The sequence below is a fragment of the Glandiceps talaboti genome, chromosome 5, assembly GCF_964340395.1.
Source record: "Glandiceps talaboti chromosome 5, keGlaTala1.1, whole genome shotgun sequence".
Classification (NCBI taxonomy): domain Eukaryota; kingdom Metazoa; phylum Hemichordata; class Enteropneusta; family Spengelidae; genus Glandiceps; species Glandiceps talaboti.
This window is the reverse complement of record NC_135553.1, coordinates 7981346-8008829: the sequence shown is the minus strand read 5'-3', so window position 1 is coordinate 8008829 and position 27484 is coordinate 7981346. Positions and strand designations below refer to the sequence as shown.

The following is a 27484-nucleotide window of genomic DNA, read 5'->3' as shown; positions in this document are numbered from 1 at the left end:
TACAAGGAATGACTTGGTTTTTGGCATGCAAAGAAGTTTGTGCGCCTTACTCACATTGTCATGTTAGAATAATTGCCTCTGTGTCTCTCGGGGATTGAAGAGTGAACTATTGTGATTAACCTTAGTTTTAATCTTGTTCCAATCACTAAAAAGCAGGCAACCAAACAGCATGACACTGAAGCATGGGGCTCTGGAGTTCAAATTCAGTAAACAATTTACAATATGGAAATGGTAACCCTTAAAATCAAACATCTGTTTCATGACAGCAAAAATATTACAACTAATTTCATAATTCAAAAAGAAGAGCATAATTCCATCCTTGGGATGCAATCTTGATCTACACATACATGAACATTTGACCAGAATATAGATAAATAACAAAGTTTGAATTTTTGGCAAGATTATTAAGAATTTCCTCTCGAAAATGTGCACTGTCATACAAAATAATCATGTTACAGTAACATATTATGAAATCAAAACACATGCATTATTATACTGCTTACAATGTCTTGCAAAACCCACATTTATTACCTTCCTTCCTGCCCACCCACCCACCCCCACCCATTACATTTAAACCAGGTCACCAATAATTATAGAAACCAGTCTACTATCAGTTTTATACTTTTGTGTATAGATCGACAGAAAGACACAGACAGACAGATGACTGTTGTATGGAAATCCTTAATAATGATAAAAACAGTCCTGGTATAATACATATAATGATATATACAAAAGTGACAGGGTAAAAACATTACTAGCTGGCACTTGCAGACACATTTGCCGTTGGTACTCCAGCTGCAGCTGCTCCTGGTTTTGGGTTTGCTGCCATTGCTGCAGTGGTTGCTGAGCTTGGGATTGATAGAGTGGATGGTATCACATCATAACCCAGTTTCTTCATATCTCTTGTGACAACATTGAAAGTGACTCTGACTGAACCTTGAGATTTTACTCTTGTTACTGTAATGGAAATGAAATCACAACAGTAAGTTATCTTATTTCAAAGTTGCATATAATTTTACCAAAAAAGAGTGCCGGGTTTATAATCATGTTCCATTTTAATGATCAACCATATTTGATTAGAGCCATATACATCCAAGTAACATCAACAAAAGCTGAGATACATGTACCTGTAAGTAACCTTTAACTACAACCAGACATACACTGCATACTGTAAACCATGACTATCTGAAGTTGAACAAAGGATGTTATAGTGGTTAGGCCTAAAAAAATAGTTTGGTTCCGGTTACCCAACTCCACCTAGTTTTTCACGCAAATCCTAAACTTTTTTTTTATGCATTCAAGAAAAAATAAATAAAATCATGAAAATTGTGAAGTCTCGCAGGAAATAGTGGATGCGGAAACTGACATCATGATCAACTTAAAAAGACAATATAAAACTGTTCTTCCAATCTGAAATGGCTGTACATCTGATGAGAAGAAAACAATAACACAGAGAACATATGAAAAAAAAACTGGAAAACATAACTACCTGAACTGGACCCTCACATATGAAAATTTAAAAAAAAAAATTTAACAAAAAAGCTACCTACCCCACCTATTCTATAATTGAGTGTAATCGGAACTACACAATATTTTTTGTTATGCCTTAGCAAGCCCTTTAAATTCCATGCAAAAGATTTGCATGAGTGATCAGATGGCACCCAACTATTGGGGTTTATTACTTTAACACTGTCAAGGCAGAGGTGACGTATCTCAGATTTTGCTGATGTTACTTTTTGTTGAAAGTGGCTCTTATAACACATTGTACATGTTTGGTCATTGAAACTGAACATAATTATTATTTTGGCTGCAGAGCAATATCACACTTGCATGTAATATATGTGTAATTCACAGAGTGCAAATCTTATTTTGCAAATCAAGACAACCGATTACTAAATCAGATAACTTGTGAACATTTCTAGCATATTGCACCCACGAGTAATTGTTTGACGCTATTTTTCATTCATGTGACATTATTCAGAAATATTCAACTGATAAGATTCATACAATATGTAACAAAGTTCAGTACATCTTAAAAAACATAGCATGCATTATTTTCGCTGCCAATCCCTAGGCCCAACATACATGTACAGTTATATGTATCTTCTCAATCTGATATAAATACACGTATATCTTCAAGCAATCAAATCAAGTCGTTATATAAGATTTTGCGATCTTGTCAAGTCAGACCTCAGGCTTTTAAGACTGAATGATCGATGACGTATACACATACACCATATATAAATACATAGAGACATGCTGAGTGGTCTTTAATGAAATTAATGACAGTGCTAAACCTCAGGAGAAGGCACTCTGCTAATTATTCAAACACCAGAAATGAATCAATTCTCTGGTGACAGTTTGAAAAACGTGATTCACAACAGGTCAAAGTTCAGCCCTAGGCCTTCCAAACTACAATGTAGGTGTTTGCCTGTTGCCTTTGAAGCACTTTCAACTAATGTGATGGAAGATATATCTCCTTGGAGATGATTTGATGATATGCGTATCTACAAATGTATAGTATATGTACAAGCCAAAAAAGAGATACGTATGTAGGGTTTTGATACAGGGTATGAATACATATTGACGAGAACTGTACAGACATCGTTGGTGATCTTTACAGGTACTATTCAGGGTATTGTTACAGTTTCAATTCAAACGAGTAAAGTACATGTAACACTGTAACATCTATTGAAACTCTTCCAATATTTAACATCTCAAGGAAGTCAGTATGAACTGTACATTTTCTCTTGTTTTAAAACTATTTGTTTGCAGTACTCTATAAAATCACTTGACTGTATTATAATTAGACAATACATGTATTCCTGAACTGTACCCCCGTTGTCTTTATTTAGCCAAGGAAAATAACAATGTACTTTGTAAGTGGCCTTGTCATGAGGAATTGAAAAATGAGTAGTGACAAACATATTAGTTACAAAGTATCTTTGGCTACATGAAGAAAACACATTTGGGACCAATATTACTATACAATGTAAGTCAACAAGTGTAATTACTGAAAAATCTGCACAAATAATGGTGATTTAGAATGCTTTCATTCATATTACGAGCACTGCAAAACCAATAAAATACAAAATGTAAACAGAAACGCAGAACAACCAGGGTATAAATTCCATTTTTGTTCAACCCATTCAACTTTGCTTGCATAAAGTACATTGTATAATAAATCAAATTCAAATTGAATGGAACCTCCTTTGAAAATGAAAATCATTAATTGACGTTCAAAATCAAAACAAATATTCTAAATGCCACAAAGTACGTATGTGAATATATCTTGGACATTTCCTTTTCCACAAGTGCACTTGACGCTGATAACCTTTAGCATGATCATGAAAATTTCAAATCTATTTACGTTTTGCTACATCACAGAACAACATTATGATGCAGTACACACAATATTCGAGCTTTCATCACGATTAATATTTGACCTCTCAAGAGAGACTTAAAGCCCTCAGAAAACAAAACTTGAAAACAATGTTAATTGCAATGTTGCGATTTTGAGGCCTTTTGTGCTTACATCTTCAACTTATCTAATTAACTTTAGATTCCCAATTTCTTCAAGTAGTCTTGCGGGTCAGTGTGACTGTAATATTTGATGGGTAATGACTGATGAGTCCATCAATATGCATTCAGGATGACGCCAAGGGGCTATACTACATCATATGTAAGTCAACAAACCTACATGCTTAAGTTAAATATCAAATAGACATGTACATACATACACTTCATGCATTAAGAGAGACGCGTACAAAACTAAATGAATCGGTACTGAGTCAACGAACTTACATGAACATTGTACACACTGAAGTGTAGATGTACACGTCACATATTTCACCAATATTTTATTTCACTTGGGCAGAAAATACTCTTGATCTACAGGTTTTGTCACATCTCATCTTCAACTCGATGTCAAGGTCCGTTATAATTTAGGTCATTCATATACTTTACTTGGCTGAATGAAAGAAAAGTATTGGGCAATAGTACCCAATTACACCATGCTTAGGCCTAGATTAAAATGGTTTGGTTTTGGTTACATGACTCCACCTAGTTTTTCACTGCCGACCCTTAACTTTTTTCTACACATATCAAAGAAAAAAATAATAAAATCATAAAAATTGTGAAGTCTCAATAGTGGATGCGGAAACTGACATCAACTTAAAAAGAAAATATGAAATTGCTCTTCCAATTTGTAATGGCCGTACATCTAATGGGAAGAAACCAATAACACGGAGACCATATGGAAACGGAAAACATAATTACCTGAACTAGACACTCATACATGGGGGGGGGGGGGGGATCTACCTACCCCACCTGTTCTAAAATTAAGCGCAATCAGAACCACACAATGGTTAAGGCCTTATTACCACAGTGGTATTTGTTTGTACACAACAACTACAAGTTGGCAAAAACAGGATTAATTAAACAAGTTTCCAAAAATATGACAGAAACCCACTCAAAATATCATATCGAAAGTCTTGTGTGGAAGACACAGTTCTGCCCTAACTACAAAATTACATTTAAAGGCATTTCAGTCACAGACTTCAGTACTACACTAGGCACATTTATACCACACTTGTTTATTAGGGCAAGTCGAAGATGAGGACCACTTTCTTTTTACTTTGTCCAGTTTAATATAATAATAATAATAATAATAATAATAATAATAATAATAATAATAATGGTTTATTCAGAAACAATAGGCCACCAGCCTTAATGCTTCAATACAGACAAAATAAAAAATCATAAGGACACAATAGTGATGTCAAGAAGTTATTATATGACTACCAATGTATACACAAAAAAACTTGCTTTGGGCATAAGACCTCATAGGCCATAGCCATAACCATTGTTTGTGAAAATGAGAATATATGCCATTTTGTACATATTTAATATACATGTATGATACGATATATGATAATTTATCACCTGTGCAGTAATACCAAACATGTCAAAACGTCTTCCAAAGTTACAGAACTGATATCGGGAAAGCCTCAAAATATCTTTTATGATGCTAAGTATGCCACGCTGGCACTCTCACGTCATAAGGTTCTGTCAGTTGTTCGAGTGTATCATTCAAATTCAATGATGATAAGTCTCGGGACTAAAATCAGCTACTCAATGATACAAACTGAAAGAACTTTTTTAGTTCATAGTCTTACACGGCACACATACACATCTACAACACAGGGGAAAGTAAATGTAATTAGTTTGGCTCTGCATGTACTTTGTACAAGTACATAATAAATGGTATACCCAGACTAACTTCCTAACTATAAAAGAACTACGACAATCCATTGTACATATGGCTATGTCTCCTACAATTACACCTAAATGAACTGTACACGTATATTGTAGACACTACTATTGCTGCATAAACAACGACCTTTATGTAAGTCATCAACGTCCAATCTAGTTCTGTAACTTAATTTGATAAATTGCAATGAGTTAGAGTGCTGAATGACCCCTATGATAATACAACATGCACTCATCTTAATCATTCAGCTACATGTACATGTATTAGATGTGGGGAGATATAATGGATTTTTATGATGGGTAAAATGAATACATGTCATCAATCTAAAGGGTAAAATGTAATACATGCCTACATTTGCAAATGATAATTTCCGCAAACAAAGTGATGTCAAAAAAGATAAGACAGCGACTTATGTACATATATATGTACATCTTACTATACATCAACTGATTAACATCTGCTACTATGTAACTGTCACTCTGGCCTTTTTCAAATTCAAGTCGTGCCATTTCGCACTGTTTGCTTTTTCTTTTGATGCTGTTATTGCAGCTCTTGATAATTTCCGAAGTAGCTGCATTACCGGTATCGCAGGTATTACCCTAATATGCCCCATTTACATGATGCTCTTTTCAAATGAAAACACAAATATTTTTGTTGCGCTTGCACCTATTTATACAGCGACAACAAAATACACATAAAATATTTTGAAAATGGAAAGACTAAAATGCTGGGGCTGTGTATGTAAATGAACATAATATACACTTAACCATTGTGTTATGTTTACAAGACTTAGTGTGCAATAGCATCATTTTCCATTTTTTTCTGTCTTTCAGAATTTCCATGTAAATGGCCAACCATGTTTGTCAGCCGACTGAGTAAACATGTGAACTTGAAACATTATTGATTGTTTATTGATTTTTAGCATATTTTATATATGAACATGTCGGAGGATTTTTTATAACTTTTATTTGTATATTTGTACTGATTTATATTAAATATTGCATTTGTTTATTATGATTATCTAGTGCTCGAATCCTATCAGCATGCCATGCGAACTGTTTACAAATGATCAAATGGTGCAGACTACAAAATGTACTTTACTCACGCTGTGCTAATACATGTGAATATTACATATATACCAGTTTACAAAGTACCACTAATGGCAGGTAATTCTGCAAATCAGAAAGACTGAACTATTTCAACTAAACAATTAGTGCATTTTCTACGTGCAAAGAATAACAAAGTAGCAAAAAGCTAAAAGGGGGCTTTAAAAGGAATGTCCTATCTGTGGCTACCATCTACGTATACCTACAAGTTTACTCAAGCTAATGGTGGACATGTCCTCAGATAAGTCTTAAATATTGATAATACAACAAGTCTACTATCTAGTCACTTGTATGCCTCAGCATGTTTAAGTACACTTACATGTACAGTCCTCTTGACCAAATTGGTCCCTCGGCAGAACGGCTATTGAAAATGACACAAACATCAATATCATGCTATTTTCTGCTCTTCAAGCAGTTATTGTTAATCCCCTTTTCCTCAATACAGAAGATTCCTGACACGGAATTGCAAACGATATCTCACTGAATACATATCAAGTACATGTAAGTAGTCTTTGAAGTTTGAAGACAACACAGCCTATAATAAAAGGGAACTTTGCAAGTGATAAGTACTATGTAACACTTATTCACATAACGTTAACAACATCACCTGAAACCTGTCATATGAATCAAGGTGACATCTTTAATTACATGTAAGTTAAATAGAATGATGCTATACCTTGAGCAGTGTCTATGTAATTAATTACATGTGAAATCTGTGACAAGAACAGACTATTGTTCAGTTACATATCTCATAGTTTGGAATAAAAACAAGGAATTTGGAATAAAAACTACAAGTCTTCATACAAGACAAGCCCCATCAAGTACTTTACTTCTAATAGTAATGATTTGTTTTGCTAATTTTTGATTAAGGTAAAGTTCAAGATCAATATAAAGGAAGGTCATATAAACACGAAGATATCATCTTATACTGTAAGTGTAGATACTTATGGGTCCAGAGTTGTTACACAAGTAATTGATTTTTACACCAGCACGGCTGTAATTCAGTAAAAACAAGCTATATGAAAACCAAAATTAATCATCTTTCTCCCTGACTGACTTTATACACATCAGCAGGTTTACACTTCAGAATAATTGATATAATTCCATTGATGATGTAATTATCACAATGCATAACATACTTTTCGAAAACACATGATGAAAGTCATAATTTTATATCAGTGGGTGCTTAGAAAACTACTGTCAACAGGTACACAACAAACCAGGTAAGGAGTTACTGTGCAAATAATATCTCAGAATGCAATAAATAGCATCAAGCTTTTCTGTATTCATCTGTTGCACCAAGATTTCCTTTGCCAATTTTGATAGTTTATAAGAGAATCACTTTAAGCATATACAGACTCATCGATTCTAATTTCAAAGAAGACTTGGGTTGCATTTGCAAAGATTTGTCCATTATTATTTAATGGACTTGCATTTGATAGTCAAGTCATCTTCATTATCATATAATATCTTCCTACAATCAGTTAACCACATCTACAACATGTAAATGACATTATATCTTTTGTTAGTTGTCTGTATTCTTTAAAATTACATAATTTTGACTGTTTTCTACAATCTGTGACAAAATCAGCACATTGTAGAATTTGAACACAATTTTTTTTCTGTAAATTATAGAACCACAAAACGACATAAATTTAAAGTTTTGGGCATTCTGTAGAGTCAATAACTGTATAAATGCTAAAATGAGTGCAGGTAGATATTTACCACATTTGTTTAAGCTGCAAATGTATAGGTTTTACCCAACTTGGGATGAATGCAACCATGGGAAAAACATTACACATGGTGTGATGATTACCAAGTAGCTCTCGGGCTGAGGGGGACATCTGGACAGGTTGGCATAGGACAATCTTCCTGTTCAGTTATTGGATACATTTTATGATCAAGACTAAGCAGTTGTACTTCAACTTGTAAAATACTTTTAAATTGATTTTTTTTTACAGAAAGAGGTATACAAAGTACATGTGTACATGTACATACATATAGATGTCACTTTGATTTTTCACCATCTGTAAGCACATTTCCTACAATGTACAAAACATGTCAAATTGTTTGTAATATAAATCCATATCCAATTTGCTTATGATTCATATCTGTTACATGTGTCAGAAAACCACAATAAAATTTCCGGTTGACTACATGACACAAATGCTTGTAGGCACAATCTCTTGATTGGCCTGAAAATGAGCTAGCTGTAGACTAGATCACATTGTTAAGGGTGTCTTTAAATCACATGTAGTATATTACAAAGGAGACAGAAAGATCACGTCTAGCAGTAAATTGAATGGCGGTTCACTTTGATACATTACTCTCATGTCTGTGTGGTTGTGATAAATTGACAAAAAGTACTATTATGGGTAGCAAGCAGGAAGTATTAACTTTCCACTGTTCACTTAACACAGGCACAGGAAATAAAAATAGTGTAAAGAGCAACAAATCCATGATAAAACAAGATTTCGTTGAAAACATACCCTGCAAACACAGATGTAGAAGCTTTGAGCTTTTCGAGTCACTGGTACTGTAAATCACACAGAGTTCAGCAACAGAAGGTCATACATGTACATGTACATGACTGTACATTGTATATCAATTATTTGTACTAACTTTTGTTGTAAACATACACTAAGTCCTTTTTTGCGACTCATTTTTTTAATATTGTCTGTAGAAGCCAGAATAGTGATTATTCTACGACTAACTTACAAGTGAAACACGTCTGTATAGATGTTACACACTACTTTAATGCATACAATTAAAGTTTGTGTCAAAGAAAATAAAATGCTATGACAGAACCCATGACAAGTGAGTGTAAGTGCAGAATACAAATGTACTTAGGGTATTTACATGAGCATGAGTTCTCGTACTGTTCCCTGCAGCCATATAGCAGAAAGAACTATAATCATGGTTGCAAATACCCCTGAGTACCCACACTGGAACTAACACAGAATGGAGTTCTTCTATTATTACATAATTTATGGTTATTCAAAACAACAAATTTCAAAAAAGTTATACTGTGCGATTGTGCACTTTTGTTTAGAGTCTCCTCATTTGCATATTATTTGCATGCACCTATACAATAATGTTTTCGGTATTGCACTACAGAGCAAATACAACTAGTACTATATGTGCACAGTGGTGTAATCTCTGGTACATAATTTCGCAATAATCATTGTATTATGTCTCACTTGGGAACAGCCTCAAAAGGCTTATAAGATCAAAGAATTGAAAACATGCATCAGTTAAAATCATACATCGTAACATGTACATCACAATTATTTTTTTGTTCTTCTACTCTTCTTCTTTGGATGTACATGTATGTGCATCGACTGCGATTATGCAAAAAATACCATGATTTTTACATATAACCTTGATGCTGAGTTTCAAGGTCAAATTGCATATTCCCAACAGAAAGTTCAACTCAGACAATATGGACGTAAATTGTAAACACTAGCATTGTGTCTCCATGTATTTTAGTTTCTAAGATTTTGTACAAACACTGTTGTCGATGTTTCTGATGAAAATTGTCACATTCGCCTAGTTTTATACATGAAATTGGTGAGCATACATTCTACACAGTCACTGTAAGTAAAGTAATGAACATGACCATGTGCTCAGACATGGCAGAGCAGATATAACATTGACAGACAGACAGATGGATGAGAAGAAGCTATTCCCACTGCTTGCTGAAGATTAGCCATCAGTTGGCGCTATAGTACAAACTTCCTACCCATATCATCAATAGTAAACTCATTTATCTACATGTAACAATTTTCCATTTTCATAATTAACAATCATCAATAAAATGAAACTCACCTATCAACATACACGTATTTTACAAAATCTGAAAATACATCCAAAAAATTATAAAAGGAACTTTTTCTACCTACATGTATAATTATGTATCTCAAAATCTGAAAATACATCCAAAAAATTATAAAAGGAACTTTTTCTACCTACATGTATATGTATCTCAACTGTTGAATAATGGATTTCCTATTCAACCTCAATTGCTTCAGTCGTTAGGTTTTATCATAAACACTCCATCCACGTAGAAATAGGGTCTATGGCTTTATAAATATTTATGACTTGCTGAAAACTAAAACTTTCAAAAAGTAGAATCCTTCGTGGTGAAGTACCTAAATAATTTAACTTTGAGTATTCCATATAAAGTGTATGTATGCAGTACATATACACAGTGGACTTGATTTGCATTAATATTGAAGACAAACTGTTCCCCAAATTGTTTAATCTTTTAACTCCATCCAAATGAATCAAACTGGGAATATCGCTTAACAACAGTACTGTACACAGACTACGTAAATGTATATCACAGTATACATGTATAATTATGTACACCGTATTTGATTTTCTATTTTCGATTCATATGCCCACATGCCCATCTCAATGACGATAATATATCAATCCTGAACCCAGTCTGTCCCCAAACTCTCGTTTACTGCCAAAAGCTTATCTTGAGTGTTCATGTAATGAACACCAAATGTCCCAAAACTTGTGGTTTGTGTCAAAGGCTTATTTTGCAGTGTTATGCATGAGCCACCTTAACTATTAAGGCATATGCTCTCTGACATGAAGGTAATTCACTATGACAACAAGCTGACTTGACATCACTATATATATTTGTATGTTATCCAATATGATCCCCTTGATGGTTTCATGGAGTTTAAACTTCCATCTATCGTCTATCTAAACTCACTTTTAATCCTAGTAATTCCTGTTTTACACTGATCTACTGGCTAAAAACACAATTTTGCTCGATTTTTCTTTCCACTGACTATTTGTCAGCAGATGGAATACTTCAAAATCTAAAACCTGATATCCCGCTGAACTGTTTATATGTCTCCTATGAATAAGCAGTATACTTGAATACACTTAGGAGTATACTGTTTGTGAGTAGTAGAATGACAAACTCTGAGATTTGAAAAGGAAAGTATACACAAGGAGTTCACATTACTATTATTCAGTGCAGTACAAAAGAAGTGGGATATCCAATTTCGAGAACGCTCTTTCATTATTCCGGAGTGAACCTTTAAAATGTTACACTTATGTGACCAAATGTAAACAACCATAGCAGCAGTATGATTTGAATTAAGCACAGCATTCCTGCAGACACACTGTAATTGTGAATATATTTAACCCATTTTCATATTTTCATGACATTTTTTTAAAAATTTAGACATCAAGTATTACATTATGTTTAATGTTTGTGTATTGATTTACAAAATAACCTTCATTTTCATTTAAGTTGGAATACATTTTTATTATGACTCTGGTATAAGGAGAACATTACTAGGCCTTGGGGAGTCATCAACCGACCATACACTACAATTCTAAATGTTATATATGAGAGGTAAAACTTAATTTGTAAATCACATTTCAGCTGTTCTCTTTCATAAAAAGAAGCTTGAATAGATATTTACATGTATGTCTTAATATTACAAAAATTTATTATGTTCTTTATTTTCTATATTTATTGTTTAATTTAGGATCCAGGCCCAAATAGTTTTATTACAGACCCATGTACAAGAATTCAAAAGACAGTAACTTTATGATGATTCTACCAATAAATGAAAGTCTTTGAAATCTAAGTCCTGCCCAGTCTAGAGGTTATCTGTGGCATTGATACCAGCAACGCTGAATCCCTTCTCATTACAAGAAACACCTTCAAAGCCACGAATAGCTCTTAGACTATATCTTGACAGTATACAACATTTAAAATTTCAGATACAGAGATGTACAGGTGTCATATTTCTATATTTGCATGTACATGTGAAAAGTGTGAACAGTTGCACTGAATATGCTGGACCAACTACATTGTAGATGAGTTATTTACAAGTATTGTCTACTTTCCCTTCATCAAATTAAAGGGCACCTGTCACTCCACTAAAAATTTCTTTCGCGAAAGAAAAATAAGTTTACAGTTACTGTATGTAAGCAAAAAAAATCAGCAAGTACTAAGTAGACATACATGTACACTGTGCATGTACATGTATAGTCAGTGGCATGAACATGGAGTAGATTGAGAAAAAGCGACAAGTGTATTATGCTCAAACGATGAACGTATTGCCATTTGCAGGAAGAAAAGATTTTGTTTTCATGGAATTATATTCACACGATCACTTCAATTGTTACATGTCATGTACACATTTACATGTATATGGACAGATGAGTTACTTGCACTGAATATACAGCAAAGCTTATTGAAGGGGAAAATCACAAGTGAACACGTACAAGGTGTACTTCCATATCACCTGACACTGAGTTCACACGTATTATATATAAACATAAGATACATGTACATGCTGAGATACTAGTCATTATTTGCAACTCTTGGTGAGAAGAAACTTTGACAGATCAGTGCTTTATCACGTTAAGTGCACACATATTGGCAATTATTCAATCCACTGCTGACTTAACACAACATGATAACTGCTCGGAAGATTCTGTGCAAAGTTGTCTGAGTACATGCACAGAATGTTTATATTGAAACCAAATGGGGTGGGTTGCTCTGCTTGGATCACTCACACTGTCACAGACTAATGTCTGGCGGACTTTGTCAAAGAAACTATATATCTACCTCAACTAATCATAGACATCGGCGAGAGACTCCACAATTCCACTGTCTACTAACTACATGTAAGCAAGGACAACTAAACAATTCCCACAAGATGCGACTGTTGAACCGCATCCATGTGTACAGTTTTCTGACGACAAGGTTCATCTTTTATTTAGTATTTCAGAAAGCTTAGGCTTAAGTTTAAGAGAGCAAAGATATTGTTACATTTTTATAATCTACAGGTAAACCTGTCATTACATTTTTAATGCATATTTCATGTACATGTACCTATATGTAGTACAACTATGACTATTTAAAATAACATGAGCATGATGTGTATATTACTATGGTAAAGAACGCAAAACTCCAAATCTGTCTACAAATCTATGTACAATGATTGTCTAAACTGTCAATACTCAACAAGTACTTTACTGGTAATTGTGATTATAAATGAATGCAAAAATTACCATTTCACTTTTTAACACTATTTTTCTTAAAACTGATGTATTCAACAGTTTTACATCACCTCTAACAAATAAAATATAAGCCTAGGCTTGATGCAGTTTGATTCAGCATAGTCTAGTTATCTTCATACTATACCCTCTAGTTAATACCATTACTCTCACACAGAATTCTGTACCCCCCCCCCCCCCCCCTTGATTTTCAGTTTAAACAGACTGAAGGTAGGGGTCCTGGTTGGACATTTGCATATCATATGATCAGTCCTAGATCCTAGAAACATGAAAACATTGACGACAGCCTGTCAATTTGTGATGGATTAGGCTATTGACATGTGTTATTCTCGCTTTGCCCACCATGGGGTTGAACCACAATTAACACCTTGAGTAACGGAATTGACTAGACGGTATAGTATGATGATAATGTAGTACGGAATATGGTCCGTCAGGAACTAGTCTAGATTCAGCACAAGACGTCCCCATATATCTTTTGAAGTTTGCCAAGGATTAAAACATTCTGCATATTCTGATGTATTCAACAGTTTTTCAACATGTCTAACTAATAAAACATAACTCTAGACTGGATGCAGTTTGATTCAGCACAAGATGTTCCAATATTTATTTTGAGTTTGCCAAGCATTCTGCATGCATGATGCTTACAAAATTAATATTACTGCCTCTGTGGCAAGTAACCATGTTTTAATAATTTGAGGTTACATATCCTCTAAAGGACAATCGAACATAATAAGTAACTCAAAAACTCACTAACTAACTAACTAACTAACTAACTAACTAACTAACTAACTACATAATAAAATAATATAAATCTGAGATTTACATGTAAAGGGGAATGCCACTCCAGAAAATAAACAATGGCATTTGCATAAACTTTGGGTTCTGGAGAGTCTTTTCATGATTTTACATCACCTGCAATTGTTTGCAATTTCAGAAAAACATCAAGTTGATCTTGTGCCTTTATATGGTACCTGTGCTGTGGGCTATTGCATCATGGGAGGCAGGAGACATAATATATTCATGGTTGCACTATGAATATTGATGACCCCTGAGTGGTTATTCCCTTCAGAGTAAAACGTCTCTCTTGAATATTCATGAAATAATGCTCCAGAACCCATAGTTTATGAAAATATCTCTATTTCCTGGAGTGGTGTTCCCATTTAACTAATTCTGACTTCAATCTCACCAATTCCATACTTAATCAAAGCACTGAAAGTACTGCTGGGTATCGCATAATGAAATGTTGAAATTAATTGCCAAGCCTGTATGTGTAACCACCCTAAAGTTAGCAAGTGGTAGGCAGACATGTATGAGGTATGAATGAAGGCAGTCACATTTAAATCAATAAACTCATACCTTGATTGATGGTACCCACTATATAAAGAAGAGGTTGAAATAACTGAACTTGAAATGCCTTCTGCTGGCCGATATTATGTAGGAAAAAGAGGACGTAGTCTTGTTATTTTTTACTGTGCAAAAATACTATATAGTACTTTGGTCGGTAGTATATACATATAAATAGAAGGCGGTGGGGAAATTTCAGATAGGCTGCAAATGCCACTTATTAACACTGATATCGCAGCTATCCGTCATACTAAAAATCCCACTGACAAGAGTTATATAGCTTAGTTGCATTATAATATGAACAGTGACTGATTGATTCTGATTCCCAATACAGAATGGGATTCACATGATCGATACCCAGCAATTTATCACAACCTGAAATAGATATTAATTTTTACACTGGGAATGAAACTCTCAACTTCTAGATTTTGTATAAACACAACATCATCAAAAATTGATTACAAAAATATTCCCATAGCCCGATGCAGCTATCACACACAAATATTATTTTCCTTTGAGCAATGCCCTGAAGAAACTCATCATGCTGAATCCATCAAGACACATTCCAGCCAAATTGTATCAGATCCATCCCCTGTGTGTTTTTCTCTAAAGGGAAAAAGAGCATACCTGGGTTTATCATAAATGTGTAAACATGGAATTTATCACAATGTATGTTGATAAAAACTAAAGTTCAATATAGATTATTTTACTTTGCTCCCAAGTTTACATTTTAGCAACATTTTGCTCCCAAAATTTAAAATTTAGGAGCAAAATCTTGCTCAGAGGCTTAACTTCCTAGATTGGTGTCTACATTTTAGCAAAAAGACTGCTGGCTACCTAAGGATAAAGATGAATACTGTTCACCACTAGATGGCAGTGTGGTGAACAAACAAACAAACATTATTATAATTTAAAGTATTCCACATTCCAGCCTTAAGAACTGTTTACTGTCGACAGGAAGTTGTAAATTTTACGGGGAAAAAAAGTTTTCTTGCACATGTATGTCATATGCCTTTAAAGGGGCATGGGTCAGATCTCAACATTTTTTCTGTGATACTTTTCATATGAACAGTTACAAATATTCATAACTGTACTTACTCAAAACATATTTTATCATTGCAAGTACAACCGTACGATCTGTAACATAACAGTCAGGCAAAGTGAATATCTCATTCCCTGAGGTACTTTCTGTGTGCACCCTGAAAGTGCTACTGACCTCAGGATGATAGAAAAAATACATGTCTGCAAATCTGTCAATGTTACATTGTGTATTTGTATATGGATAGTTTAGGTCGTTTTAGGGCAAAATCAACATAGTACAATGTACATGTGATGCAAGATAAGACTTATGTCTGTATTTGGAATTTACATTAAAAGTTGTCTCATGTCCTTTTAAGACTGAGCAGTGAAATGTACATTCTAGCTTTCCACATTCTTTGAAATAGATGGCAAGAGTACAAATGTACATGTATGTGTACATATGTACCCTGAGGAAGTGCAGTCCAATTTTACTTTATTTGCAATCAGACAAAGTTTATGGCGCCTGGCAGACAGACAGCTGAATCCTATGAGAGTACATGTAATACCTTTATGTGTTGTCCCCAACAATTACTTGCAGAAAGGCATATCCATACCCTTCTGGGAACTACTGTGGTTTCAAAGAGCTTTACATGTAGATTCCACAATAGATGTACTTCCATAACACAAAACATTTGGTTGTAGCATGATTTAGTATATTTAGTATATGACGGTTTTCGGTGGCAGAGCAGCTTGGCTTGCAAGTCTCTTATACCTCTGCAGCCTGGGTTCGAACCTGCCAAGCAATGCCTAGGTTTGAGTAAAAAATTCAACCAGGTCTATACATTGTATATAAGAAGGATGATGCTCAGTCTGACCCTGCTGAACAATGCATGTTTTCCCTGCGGTACTCTGGTTTTCTCCTGTTTATCCAAAACTAGGGCACTAAGGTGTTGCTCTGGTCACGACCATTCAACAAATTTATGAATTTATTTGGATGAGTAAAGATGATTATTATTATGTCATGATCTCACAATACTGTTATAATATAATTTCATCTTTTTCTGTTCTTTGCAAAGAGTGGTGAAAACTTGCAGATAGTCTTGTGATCCCTAGTATTAGCAAGTGTTTCTTCAAGTTTAGGTCAGTGCACAAAATACAACATCATTTGGACCTAATTTGTGTTTCTAATCTAATGATCAAATCAATTTCAATTTATATGCGAGTATTTCCTTAACTACATGTACTTAATGTACAATGTATTTGTCCAAACAAGTGTATGGCATGGTACTAATCAATTCTGCAACCGATAAGGACCAAGTCTTTTGACCCCAAATCACCTTCTCTATATTAAACCAAATTTGCACAGCCAAAATCAGCTCATTTTCCATTACACAATCTTTCACCTTACAATAGAAATACCTGCCAGAACAATTACATCAAAATGGTATCGATACATACATTGTGTAACACGTACTAGTATATATATAGACAACAAAATCCACCTAGCAGTATTTGATTATTTTAAGCCCCTTCCCTTCATCGTACTTTGTACTTCGCCTTATCAAGGATTAATTTGTCACGTTGAAGTTAGTTTTCACATTTACTTCCCCTGGGGCAAACTCTAATCAAATATTAGTCTAATCAGCAAAACAGTTGTGGAGTTTAGGTCTCGTAAATCTTTTCTCCCAATTTATGAATTATTTGTTATTTGTATATCATTAATTTGATTGCTTTTGAAAAATCTCCACAGTAGCCTCCGGCAATACTAAACTTAGAGGCTAGATAGCCAAATCAAATATATAAGACTAATCAGGCTCAAAGTTTCAGGAGTGTTTTTGGTCATTTGACAAAAATCCCTTTTATTAATTATTTGTAGATCATTTATTTGATTGCTTTGCTTCAAACAATTCCCCTTGAGCAATTACAAATCTAGATACCCCATCAGAAATAACAATTTAAAGCAGTTTTCAACTCCTCTTTAAATGTACTTGGAATTTGGATATCACCCATCTGGTAATTTTGTTTTGAATATAATATCCCTTGCCCTGATAAATTCTTAATCTACAACATGATACCCAAGGCACATTTCAAGCAAATAAAAGCTAATCTCTGAAGCAGGTTTAGAATTTATCTCTTTTGAATAGAAATCTCTTCTTTTTTTTTATGTACTTTGTTCATCACCGATTCAATTGCTTTACTTTGTAATTCCCCTGCATTCAACATAAATCTAACTCTAGATAGCCCACGGCACACCACAACCAACCAATCAAACATTCAATGATCTGATCATTTTGTGCTTTGAATGATTCCGACTACACATTATCAAAGTAACATCCCCCATCAAAGTTTTTTCACCATTTACCATGTTTTACTCATGAATACGATGGGACATTACGTTTTGACACAAAGATAGACAAATTTCAACTCTAGACTAACGGCAGGATTCTTTGCCCAATCACACTGAAAAGTTACACAAGTGAAACGCCAAGGCAACGTCATTACATGTATACTGTAGTGTACTCATTCATACACATCTATACATATGCATAGACAGACAGACAGACAGACAGACAGAGACAGACAGACACTCATCGTACCATGTTTAAAATACTATGATAAGTTCAATAATGCTGAAAATCGATTTCATAAGTTCTTATAATATTCAAAATTATACAAAATTGTATCTGTTATATATATTGAAAATCTCTGATCACACTACATTGTATATATTACATTAATTCCACTTTATAATCTCTGCACATGGTTTTCATTTCCTGCCAACATTTGCTATCAATGCCTTCATATTGTATAGATGCAGGATATGAATATATCGCTGTCTATTGTACAACGTGTTGATTGAAACATTTTCAAGACTTGAAACGTGTGTACATATAGGGCCAATTTCCTGTCTACCTTATATGTCATGAATGTACAAATGAACAATCACAAGATACTGAGTACAAAATGATGTATTTTATGGAAAAGCAATCTAATTATGACAATGCAAATGAAAAGCAATTCTGATTTGACTGCGGTACACACAAACTACATTGGATGGTAAATGTTCATGGATTATATTACATATAAACTCTTGATGCAATCAAAGCTGCAATATTGTGCTATTCCAACATTTGATTTAGTTTTTGATAGAAATCCATCAAAAAAGGTACATTTATATATCTCCATGTCATATACATGTAGCTTATGGGAATAGCTCTCATGATTCATGAACCATTTGATCATTTTTTCTGTCAAAATGTGATGAAATGTACTTATAAGATTAACGAAATACACATGATATGGTGATCTGTAGCAATGAAATAGCTAAAGACATACATGTATCACAAATGTATATCTGAAATAAATGGGTACTTGTAACATGTTACATTTACTAATAGTATATGTATACGAATGGAAGTATGAAGCTACATGATTGTACACTTTCATATTGGGAGTTTGTGAAATGTACATTGTACATTTTTGTATTTAGCAACATGTACATTTCTGTTTAACATGTGAGCAGACACTGGCATACATTTGTAGTAATAATAATATATCGGGTACAAGCAGATTTTATGTATCATTTGTGGGTAATTTTTACTGTTTAAAAAAGAATCTGTAGTATTCAACCTGAATCATTCAATCATAGAGTTTACATGTTTACATGTAAAATGATGTATACAAATGTACTTCACCTTCTTTCTTGCTTTTGGTGGAACTCAAACCCAGTACTAAGGGTCAGTAGCCGAATTTGTATGTTTCTTGGGTGTAATATTTACTACATTGAGGTACATGTACTCACAGTATTCTATTTACTGAAGCATACCTAACTTCATATCAGTTGCAAATTGACTGAAATCAAACCTGGAAATATAAATAATCCAATGACGTAAATTATTCTATACAGATTGAAATGTCCAGAAAATCCCTGCAATGCAATCAACTGTTCTAACAATGCCAGAAGACAATTTTAATGTCATGCATGCATCAACATAGTTTGAGGTTTTATTCAGTATTTTCACTGGGGTAAAAAAGCTTATTAACTCAGTATGCACCCCTTTAAATAACCCAAGTAATGACATTGAGTGTACATATGCGTGTATATATGTATACATGTATAATGTCAAGGCAACCACTATCGAGCCACCAACTGCACTAACAATGCAATACATGTAATTCACCCGAGTGAAAAAAACTCATAAAATCAGCTTGTAGCACTTTACAGATTGAAGGTATATTTATTGGCAGTCTTTTTTTACAAGGAACTATACATTGTAGTATTAGCAATGTCAGTAAGCAATTCCTAATGTCACCAAAGGCATGCATCAACATTAAGAGTTAGAAGAGTTTAATTGAGCAAAAAAACTCATAAATTCAGCTTGCAGCACATTAATGATTGCTGGTATTTTTACCGGTTGTCTGTTTTCAAGGAAACCTCTATAAATGCCATCAACTACACAAGCAATGTCAGTTGACGATTCCCAATTTCATGGAAGACATCCATCAACATTAACATTTAGAATAGTTTAAAATCACGGAGTCAAAAACCTTACAAACTCAACTTGCACCACTCTATAAATTGAATGAATAGTTATTGGCAGTCTTTTTTTTTCTATATTGGTCAGGAGAAAAAGAAACAACCATGCAATTAAAAGTAAGAGGAAGGTATGAGTGCAAGAATGTGATCAAATCTACCCGACACCACAAGTCCTAAATGGATACTAAACTAAGTAGACACATGAATCTAGCTAGTATTAATTGACTGATTGTTGTCATCAAAGATTACCTGTGACAAATGGACACCATATGTGAATAGGACTACAAATGTATAAAATATATTCGACCCACTCAGAATGTAAAGTGCAAGGACAAGGAGTCAAAGTTTGATGCTAATAGCTGCCAACGTTAATCCACAAATGTATCATTTAGCTAAACTACATGTTACTGCGTTAATGTACTCCTTGTATATCTGATCCATTTAATTGATTCCTACATGTACAATAAAAACTGAATTCCATCAATTTTCTCATTTGCCAGGATGCTTTCAACAAAGGCAAATGGAATTTCATTGAACAGTCTAGTAGGAAAGAGCTCTCAAAAGTCAAGGTGATGTATGTCCTCAAAGTGACATACTTAAATATCAACAACATACCTTCATATTAGGTATGTTTTCAACAAAGACAAATTAAATCACTGTGTACAGTATCGCAGAAAAGAGTTCCTTAACTCGACACAATGTATGTCCTAAAATTGACACGATTGAAGCCCTATGCACCAATACATGTATATCTTCATATTACGTGTTCAACAAAAACAAATCAAATTACATTGTACGTACAGTACATTTTGTATTTTAAAGAAAGAGCTTGTTAAAGTTTGACAATGATGTATGTCCATGAGAGTTAAACAAGACAAATTTACCTTCGTATTAGGAAAGCTTTCAATATATACGCAAATCATATTTCATTGTTATGTTACAGTATTGCAGGAAAAGAGTTATCTATAAAGCCAACATGATGTATGTCCTAAAACTGACATGGTGGAAACATTACCGACATAACTTCAAATTATATTTTCAACTATTAAAGAGAAATCAAATTGCATTATAAAGTATATATGGAAAGAGCTCTTAAAGCTGCTACGATATATATCCTCAATTTGACACTTTTGAAACATTCCAACATATCTTCATATTACGTTTTCAACAAAAGCAAATCAAATTACATTGTACAGTATTATTTAGGAAAGAGTTTGGTTTGACAATGATGTATGTCTACGAACTGACATGGTTAAATATCCCCAATTTACCTTGATTTGTTTTCAACATAGACAAATCAAATTACACTGTTAGAGTACAGTACTACAAAAAAGAGCCCTCAAAGTCAATATGATGTATATCCTAAAACTGACTGGGTTGAAATATCACCAACATACAACATTGTTTCTTAATATGACGTTTTCAACAAAAGCAAATCAAACAACATTGTACAATATTTTAGGAAAGAGCTCTTAAAGTTAGCATGATATATCATGTCCTGAAAGTAACATTAATGGAACGTCACCTACCGGTACATATAATCATGTTAGGATTTTTTCCAACAATTTTAAGGCAAATGTTTAACTTGATAAAAAATTTGATTTCTCTTCAAAGTGAGTTACATCATGTTGCCAGTAAATTTATCTTGCCTCTTAACTTTTCTTGGTCATCAACAACGAACAAACATTAAGACAGGCCTTTCATTACATCAAACAAACATTCAATGTTATCAACACAGAGCAAACACTTGATGGTGACTGGACTTACACCTCATCCACTGATTGGATGTTCTTTCAGTGTTGATAATTTGTCAGGTAGACTGTCTATATGTAAATGATATTGCAGTACATACAAGATTACACTGTTTTTTCATGATCTAGATATCACATGTAAAGGATTAGGTGACAGATGACAGCAGCTACTGACCTGCATCCTGCACCTTACAATTTTCACATCACCATCCTAATTAAAGATAAAGTCTAGTCAGACTTATTTTTGCATTTAGTACACTTGTACTGATTACTGCTATCAACTTAAATATGATTTTTGGTGACAAAATAGCAACCCGGTCACTTATTCAACTTTGATATCTCGTAAATAAAAAAAATAACCTGCTGCACTTGATATGCATCCAAACCCCATTCTGGACATTTCCTGCAATGGATTATGGGGGGAAACTCTGGTGATGACATCATATTTACCACAATCTCTTTGTCTTGACACTCTTTGTAACTGTACAATTCTGACTGGACTTTTCATTTCAGAATTCTATATAGACGTACAGGTACATATATACAAATAAATCGTCATCAAATGTTCGATCTGACATTTTTTAAATTCACTATGGAAGAATTAACTGTAAACATAGACCCTCCACGTCTATGCTGTAAACATATATTTTGTATACATACCATATCACAGGAGAATAATTTTACTTTTGTACTTTAATCAAGATTATACTTACATGTACCAGTAATATGACAAATGATATCTGACAACAACAGACTAGTTTAAGGCTATGTGCTAAAAATATAGGCACACAGTATACTGTAATTTGACATTTATATCAAAAGTCAAGGTCACTTTCCCAATTATCTGTTGAAGGGGCATCAATGACACAGAACATTCTGTGTATAGTTTAACCACACTTCCAATTACATTACGGTAACTCTGAAGAAATCATTTTCCTTTTGAATTTGTCTCAGTGAGGGAACAAGCTTCCATATGAGAATGAATAGTTGTGACAGAATGATAACAAGCACATACATGTTAATGTATCTGTACACCATGAAATATTTATGTCTTGCATACATAATACTGTAACTTCATTAACCTTGGTTGGATTCATCAGAGTTTTGGCAGTGAATAAAGAAATTGGTAGTTATATTATTAAAAAGTGCTGTCATATCTTCTAGGTAGAATTGATTCCCTAAGAGATTACTGTAACACTGACAGTGTCTTTGTCTAGGGCAGTATAAAATAGTAATTATTTATCCTAGACCTTTTCAACAGGAAGCCTTCATAATTTATAACTAAATATACAGGAAAGTCTGTCCTTTTACATTTCCTATCTTTGTTAATACATTGTATAGGGTTCCTCAGGAACAAGATTACTTTTCTTTCTACTTCCTGCTTTTCATATGTGATTGGCTGACAGCAGTAGTCTGGCTCCTCCAACTATACTGGCAAATACTTCAGGTTGGACTGGATGATTCCAGTAAGGATAATCCGAGATTAACAGGACAGGACTTAAGGTGTTAAAATAAATTAATGAATATTTATAAAACCATGGACACATGTTTACATGTACATGTACCAGAGATTATCTGCTGGTAACATTGATCCACAAGTCTCAGCATGTTGAACTGCATGGGTACAGGTAGAGATGAAATGTAAGATATGCATGTTTGTTTGATCTCTGAATTCATACAATATACAATGTACATGTACATTGTTCTATACATACCTTCTCTTCCTTCTCCTTTAGCAACTATATTGTGGTCTCTGAATTCTGGTCTTCTGCTCATTAGCCAACTAGAAATAGACATGGGATTTCATATATGACAAAGATCAAATGTGGAAGCATCACGACAAATTGAAATTGACACTATACATTTGTACCAATAAATTCAATTTCTATCAATTTAATAATTTTCAATTATCTTCACCCCTTTGAATTATATTATCAAAAGAAAAGATAGCGATCTACCCAAAAAGAAATACAGCCACAAAAATTCATTTGAATAAACGTTTTGAAAGTTGGATGATACTTATACGAGTACCACAATGTTGAACGTCATCATAAATTCTTCATACTATGCCTTGTAAAAGTTGCCACAGAGGGCTCTTTCCAACATCATGACATGTAAATATTGGGGAATTAGACATTCAAATTTGTAAATTTGATCAGTGCAACAGCAGTATCACAATCCCAATTTTCTTTTTGTATTGAGTTATAAAGAAAAATTTCTGAAAAAGAATTCCTACTGAAAAATATCTAGGAAAAGTATTAAAGGCAATTTATTTTGCAATCAATTTATACCATGGTTACGTAAAAAATGCATCAAATTTCCATGTGTAACATAAAGGTACAAAGGGTCAGCTGTATAACACAACATTTCTTATTCAGAGATTACAGTTTAATAACCCTTCTAAGAAAGGCTAAGTCTCCTTGAAATACATAAGTTAGAATAGAATGGTTTGTGACAATATCATTTATATAAGAATCTCGGTGAAAGCTGTCTTTCATGAATGAGTAGCCTTGAAGAGACATGTATCATGTTAAAAATGAAAGTCCACGTTGGTGCTTAGTACATGTATCATTGTGGGTAAACACTATATAGTTTAGAAATATTCCTACCTTGTGAATTTTTGGAAATGTGATGATGATTCTGGGACGAATAATGGAACAATTCTAACATGTCTGCAAGAAAAATACATAAAGTTTACAAAATGTTCTTTTATTACTGTTCAGCAACAGGTGCTACCGTTTTTTTTTTTCACTGTTCAGAAAATGCCCTAGATTACAACATCCACTATTTGTATCAGCTAAACAATGATAATGAAACATTTCGAGCAAGAAAATTCCTGACAGTGAGACACACAGGTCAGACTGAGAGGATAATGTACAGTATGCAATTTATACAGATATGTACATCAATCATGAAAACAAATATCATAGAATAATAGTTTCAACTACGAGTTACATTAACATCAGAAAATATACTACTACTACTACTAATCATTTTTATATAGCACTTTCCCAACTGCTCAAACATGGACAGACTTTCAAAAAACTCCTGCTGCCATGAGAACAATAATATATGAAAGTTTACACGTCACAAAGTTAACAAGGACCCAATTAGATCTAAACCATATCCCCTGCCATTTGCTAGCGAGAAGTTGTTCATTGTAAAGTTAAAGCAATGTTAGATATGAAAGTGATCGAATCATCTCAATCATCCTATGCATTACCCCAAGTATTCAATTATTGGTGAAATGGATGAGAGTGTATGCTAAATGGTATTGACTTTAGAAAAACTCAGCTTTCGTGACATGTCACATGTTTACACAGTCACAAAGTTTTGCAAGTATGAAAACAGTGTGTGTCACATACTAGTACCTGTAATTATAAATACTTTACATACCTTCCAGGTGAAATAGGTACATGGACAGCACCATAACCTCTCACAACTGCAGTTCCAAATACATCTTGACCATGTACATTTATTACCAACTGTGGCCCTGAAAAATTAATGAAAGAAGTTTATCAGTAAAGAAATGCCTATAATTTGCTCTAGAGTTATAATATGATTCACAGTTACGATATATGTAACATCAGTAAGTGAATTCAATTGTTTGAAGTTTTCTATGATTTACATATTGGAAGCATAGTTAAATTGAAATGTGTTTGCTATTTACAAGTTTGGCTTGCTTCAAATCTAGTCTGAATGATCCAGTTGTTGATCTGCATATATGTAAACACTGGCTACCTAAGCTGAAACAATGACTGGATCTTTCAGGCTAATTCGAAAAATTCTGTCATCCATGTCAATTTTGCATTTTTTCCTGGTCGACCAGACATACATGTACGGTACATGTACATGTACATTGTATGTCCCTTAACACCACATGTACATGTTCTTACTTTGTTAAAATAAAAACTAAATTAGCTGAGAGGGATTGGTGAGAGGGCGGCAAACCTCATCCTCAAACCCTCCACATACTGAAGGTTTATAAATGCAGTGGCCTCTTGCCACTGTGTATAGTTTGTTGACATCTAAAAAACCTCCTCCTGATAAAGATTTAATGAAAGCTGTGTGTTAAGCATGTCTTACCATGCTGTATTACACTAGAATACAAGGAGAAATACAAGTAAAGATACTTACATCCAAATGGATTAGTACTTTTGAAAGTGACATCAAGGGGAAAATTCCATGTATACAGCCTTCTATCATCTTTGCTTTTTTTGCTTGTTTGAGAAGTTCCTTCCTCCAAACCCTGTTTAAAACATCACAAAACATCAATGGTGTATACAGGTATATGTTGTCTTTCAGTACAAACAATTTAATGTTATAAACATATTCTATACATTTGTACAACATACAATGTACATGTATTGTGATATTAGGTTTGTCACCGTACACACACACATATATACAAAATGTACATATATAATAATACTGTATCTGAATTTCATTTGATTTCCTTGTATCACATTTAATAACAGCAAAATACATGTATGAAATCTGTCTCCAATATCATGCTTGGTATGTTTTTTTGAGTTTTTTGTGAAAGAGAATAAAAGGAGGCAATATGTAAACTGTTGTAATCTGTTTGACTCCCACATCTAAGGATCATTGTGACAGTGACACAGATGTTCATACTCTTGTCAAGATAATATATAGTGAAACTTGCTACTCACCGCTGTCATGACCCAGTCTTGGCCATAAACATAGTTGAATTTAACATAAAGGTCATCATCAAAACCTGGGAACTTTAATTCATAAATATATAAAATAAAAAAAATCAATTAGTGGTGAACTCTGCTGTATACATATTTTTTGTAACGTCTTTTTTTAATTTTGGGGGTTTTTTTGTAGTGCCACTGTAACAGTGGGTTGTTAGTACATTATCTTTCAAGACTTCGACAGAGTGCGAGTGTTCGTATGATAGAGGGTTTGAAATGGTCAGGTGTGCACTAAAATCACTCACTGGTTTAACAGGTTGTTATTGGCAACTCTATGGTACAGGTATGACGAGTTAGTCTACAGATTTGTTTATGTTTTGGGCCAGCCCTGACTGGGGTTGACGAAAAGAATCAATGCACATAAACAGTGACTAAATAACAGCAGCTGCTAGGATGTTAATTAATTTTAGCGGCAAAAGCACAAAAACAGTAAAATGACGAATACTCACGTCCCCAGTTTCGATTTGACCGTTCATCATCAAGAGAAACACAGACGGATTCGACGCCATTTTACTGAACTCGAAAATATTTCCCGTCGTTCCATGCGCGAGGATACCTTTCGTCCAATCAAATTGAACAAATGAACGACCTGACATGACCTGACCCTAATTCCATGCAGCTGACGACGCTGAATGAACCTAGGACATCACAACACCAAAACCCTCCCTCGTTTA

General features: G+C 33.8%; 1 protein-coding gene across 1 annotated transcript; it reads right to left on the bottom strand.

Annotated features, from left to right (window-relative positions):
- Window positions 1-569: 569 nt before the first annotated feature.
- LOC144435595 (B9 domain-containing protein 1-like) lies at window positions 570-27337 on the bottom strand. The gene is made up of 7 exons (XM_078124184.1): window positions 27260-27337; window positions 26766-26837; window positions 26230-26341; window positions 25489-25585; window positions 24702-24764; window positions 23808-23875; window positions 570-957 (listed from the first exon to the last, which is right to left on the bottom strand). Exons 1-7 carry the CDS (start codon window positions 27317-27319, stop codon window positions 755-757), a joined length of 675 nt encoding a protein of 224 aa, XP_077980310.1. The 5' UTR covers window positions 27320-27337; the 3' UTR covers window positions 570-754.
- Between the last annotated feature and the right edge of the window lie 147 nt (window positions 27338-27484).

Bases quoted from the DNA above. Each gene is read 5' to 3' on its own strand.
- LOC144435595 (XM_078124184.1), bottom strand. From the start codon at position 27,319: ATGGCGTCGAATCCGTCTGTGTTTCTCTTGATGATGAACGGTCAAATC. The intron at 25,586-26,229 runs GTAAGTATCTTT...TTAATTTTTCAG, and splicing joins AAGTACTAATCCATTTGGAT to GGCCACAGTTGGTAATAAAT. The intron at 958-23,807 runs GTATGTATAGAA...TTTCCATTACAG, and splicing joins TAAAGGAGAAGGAAGAGAAG to TAACAAGAGTAAAATCTCAA.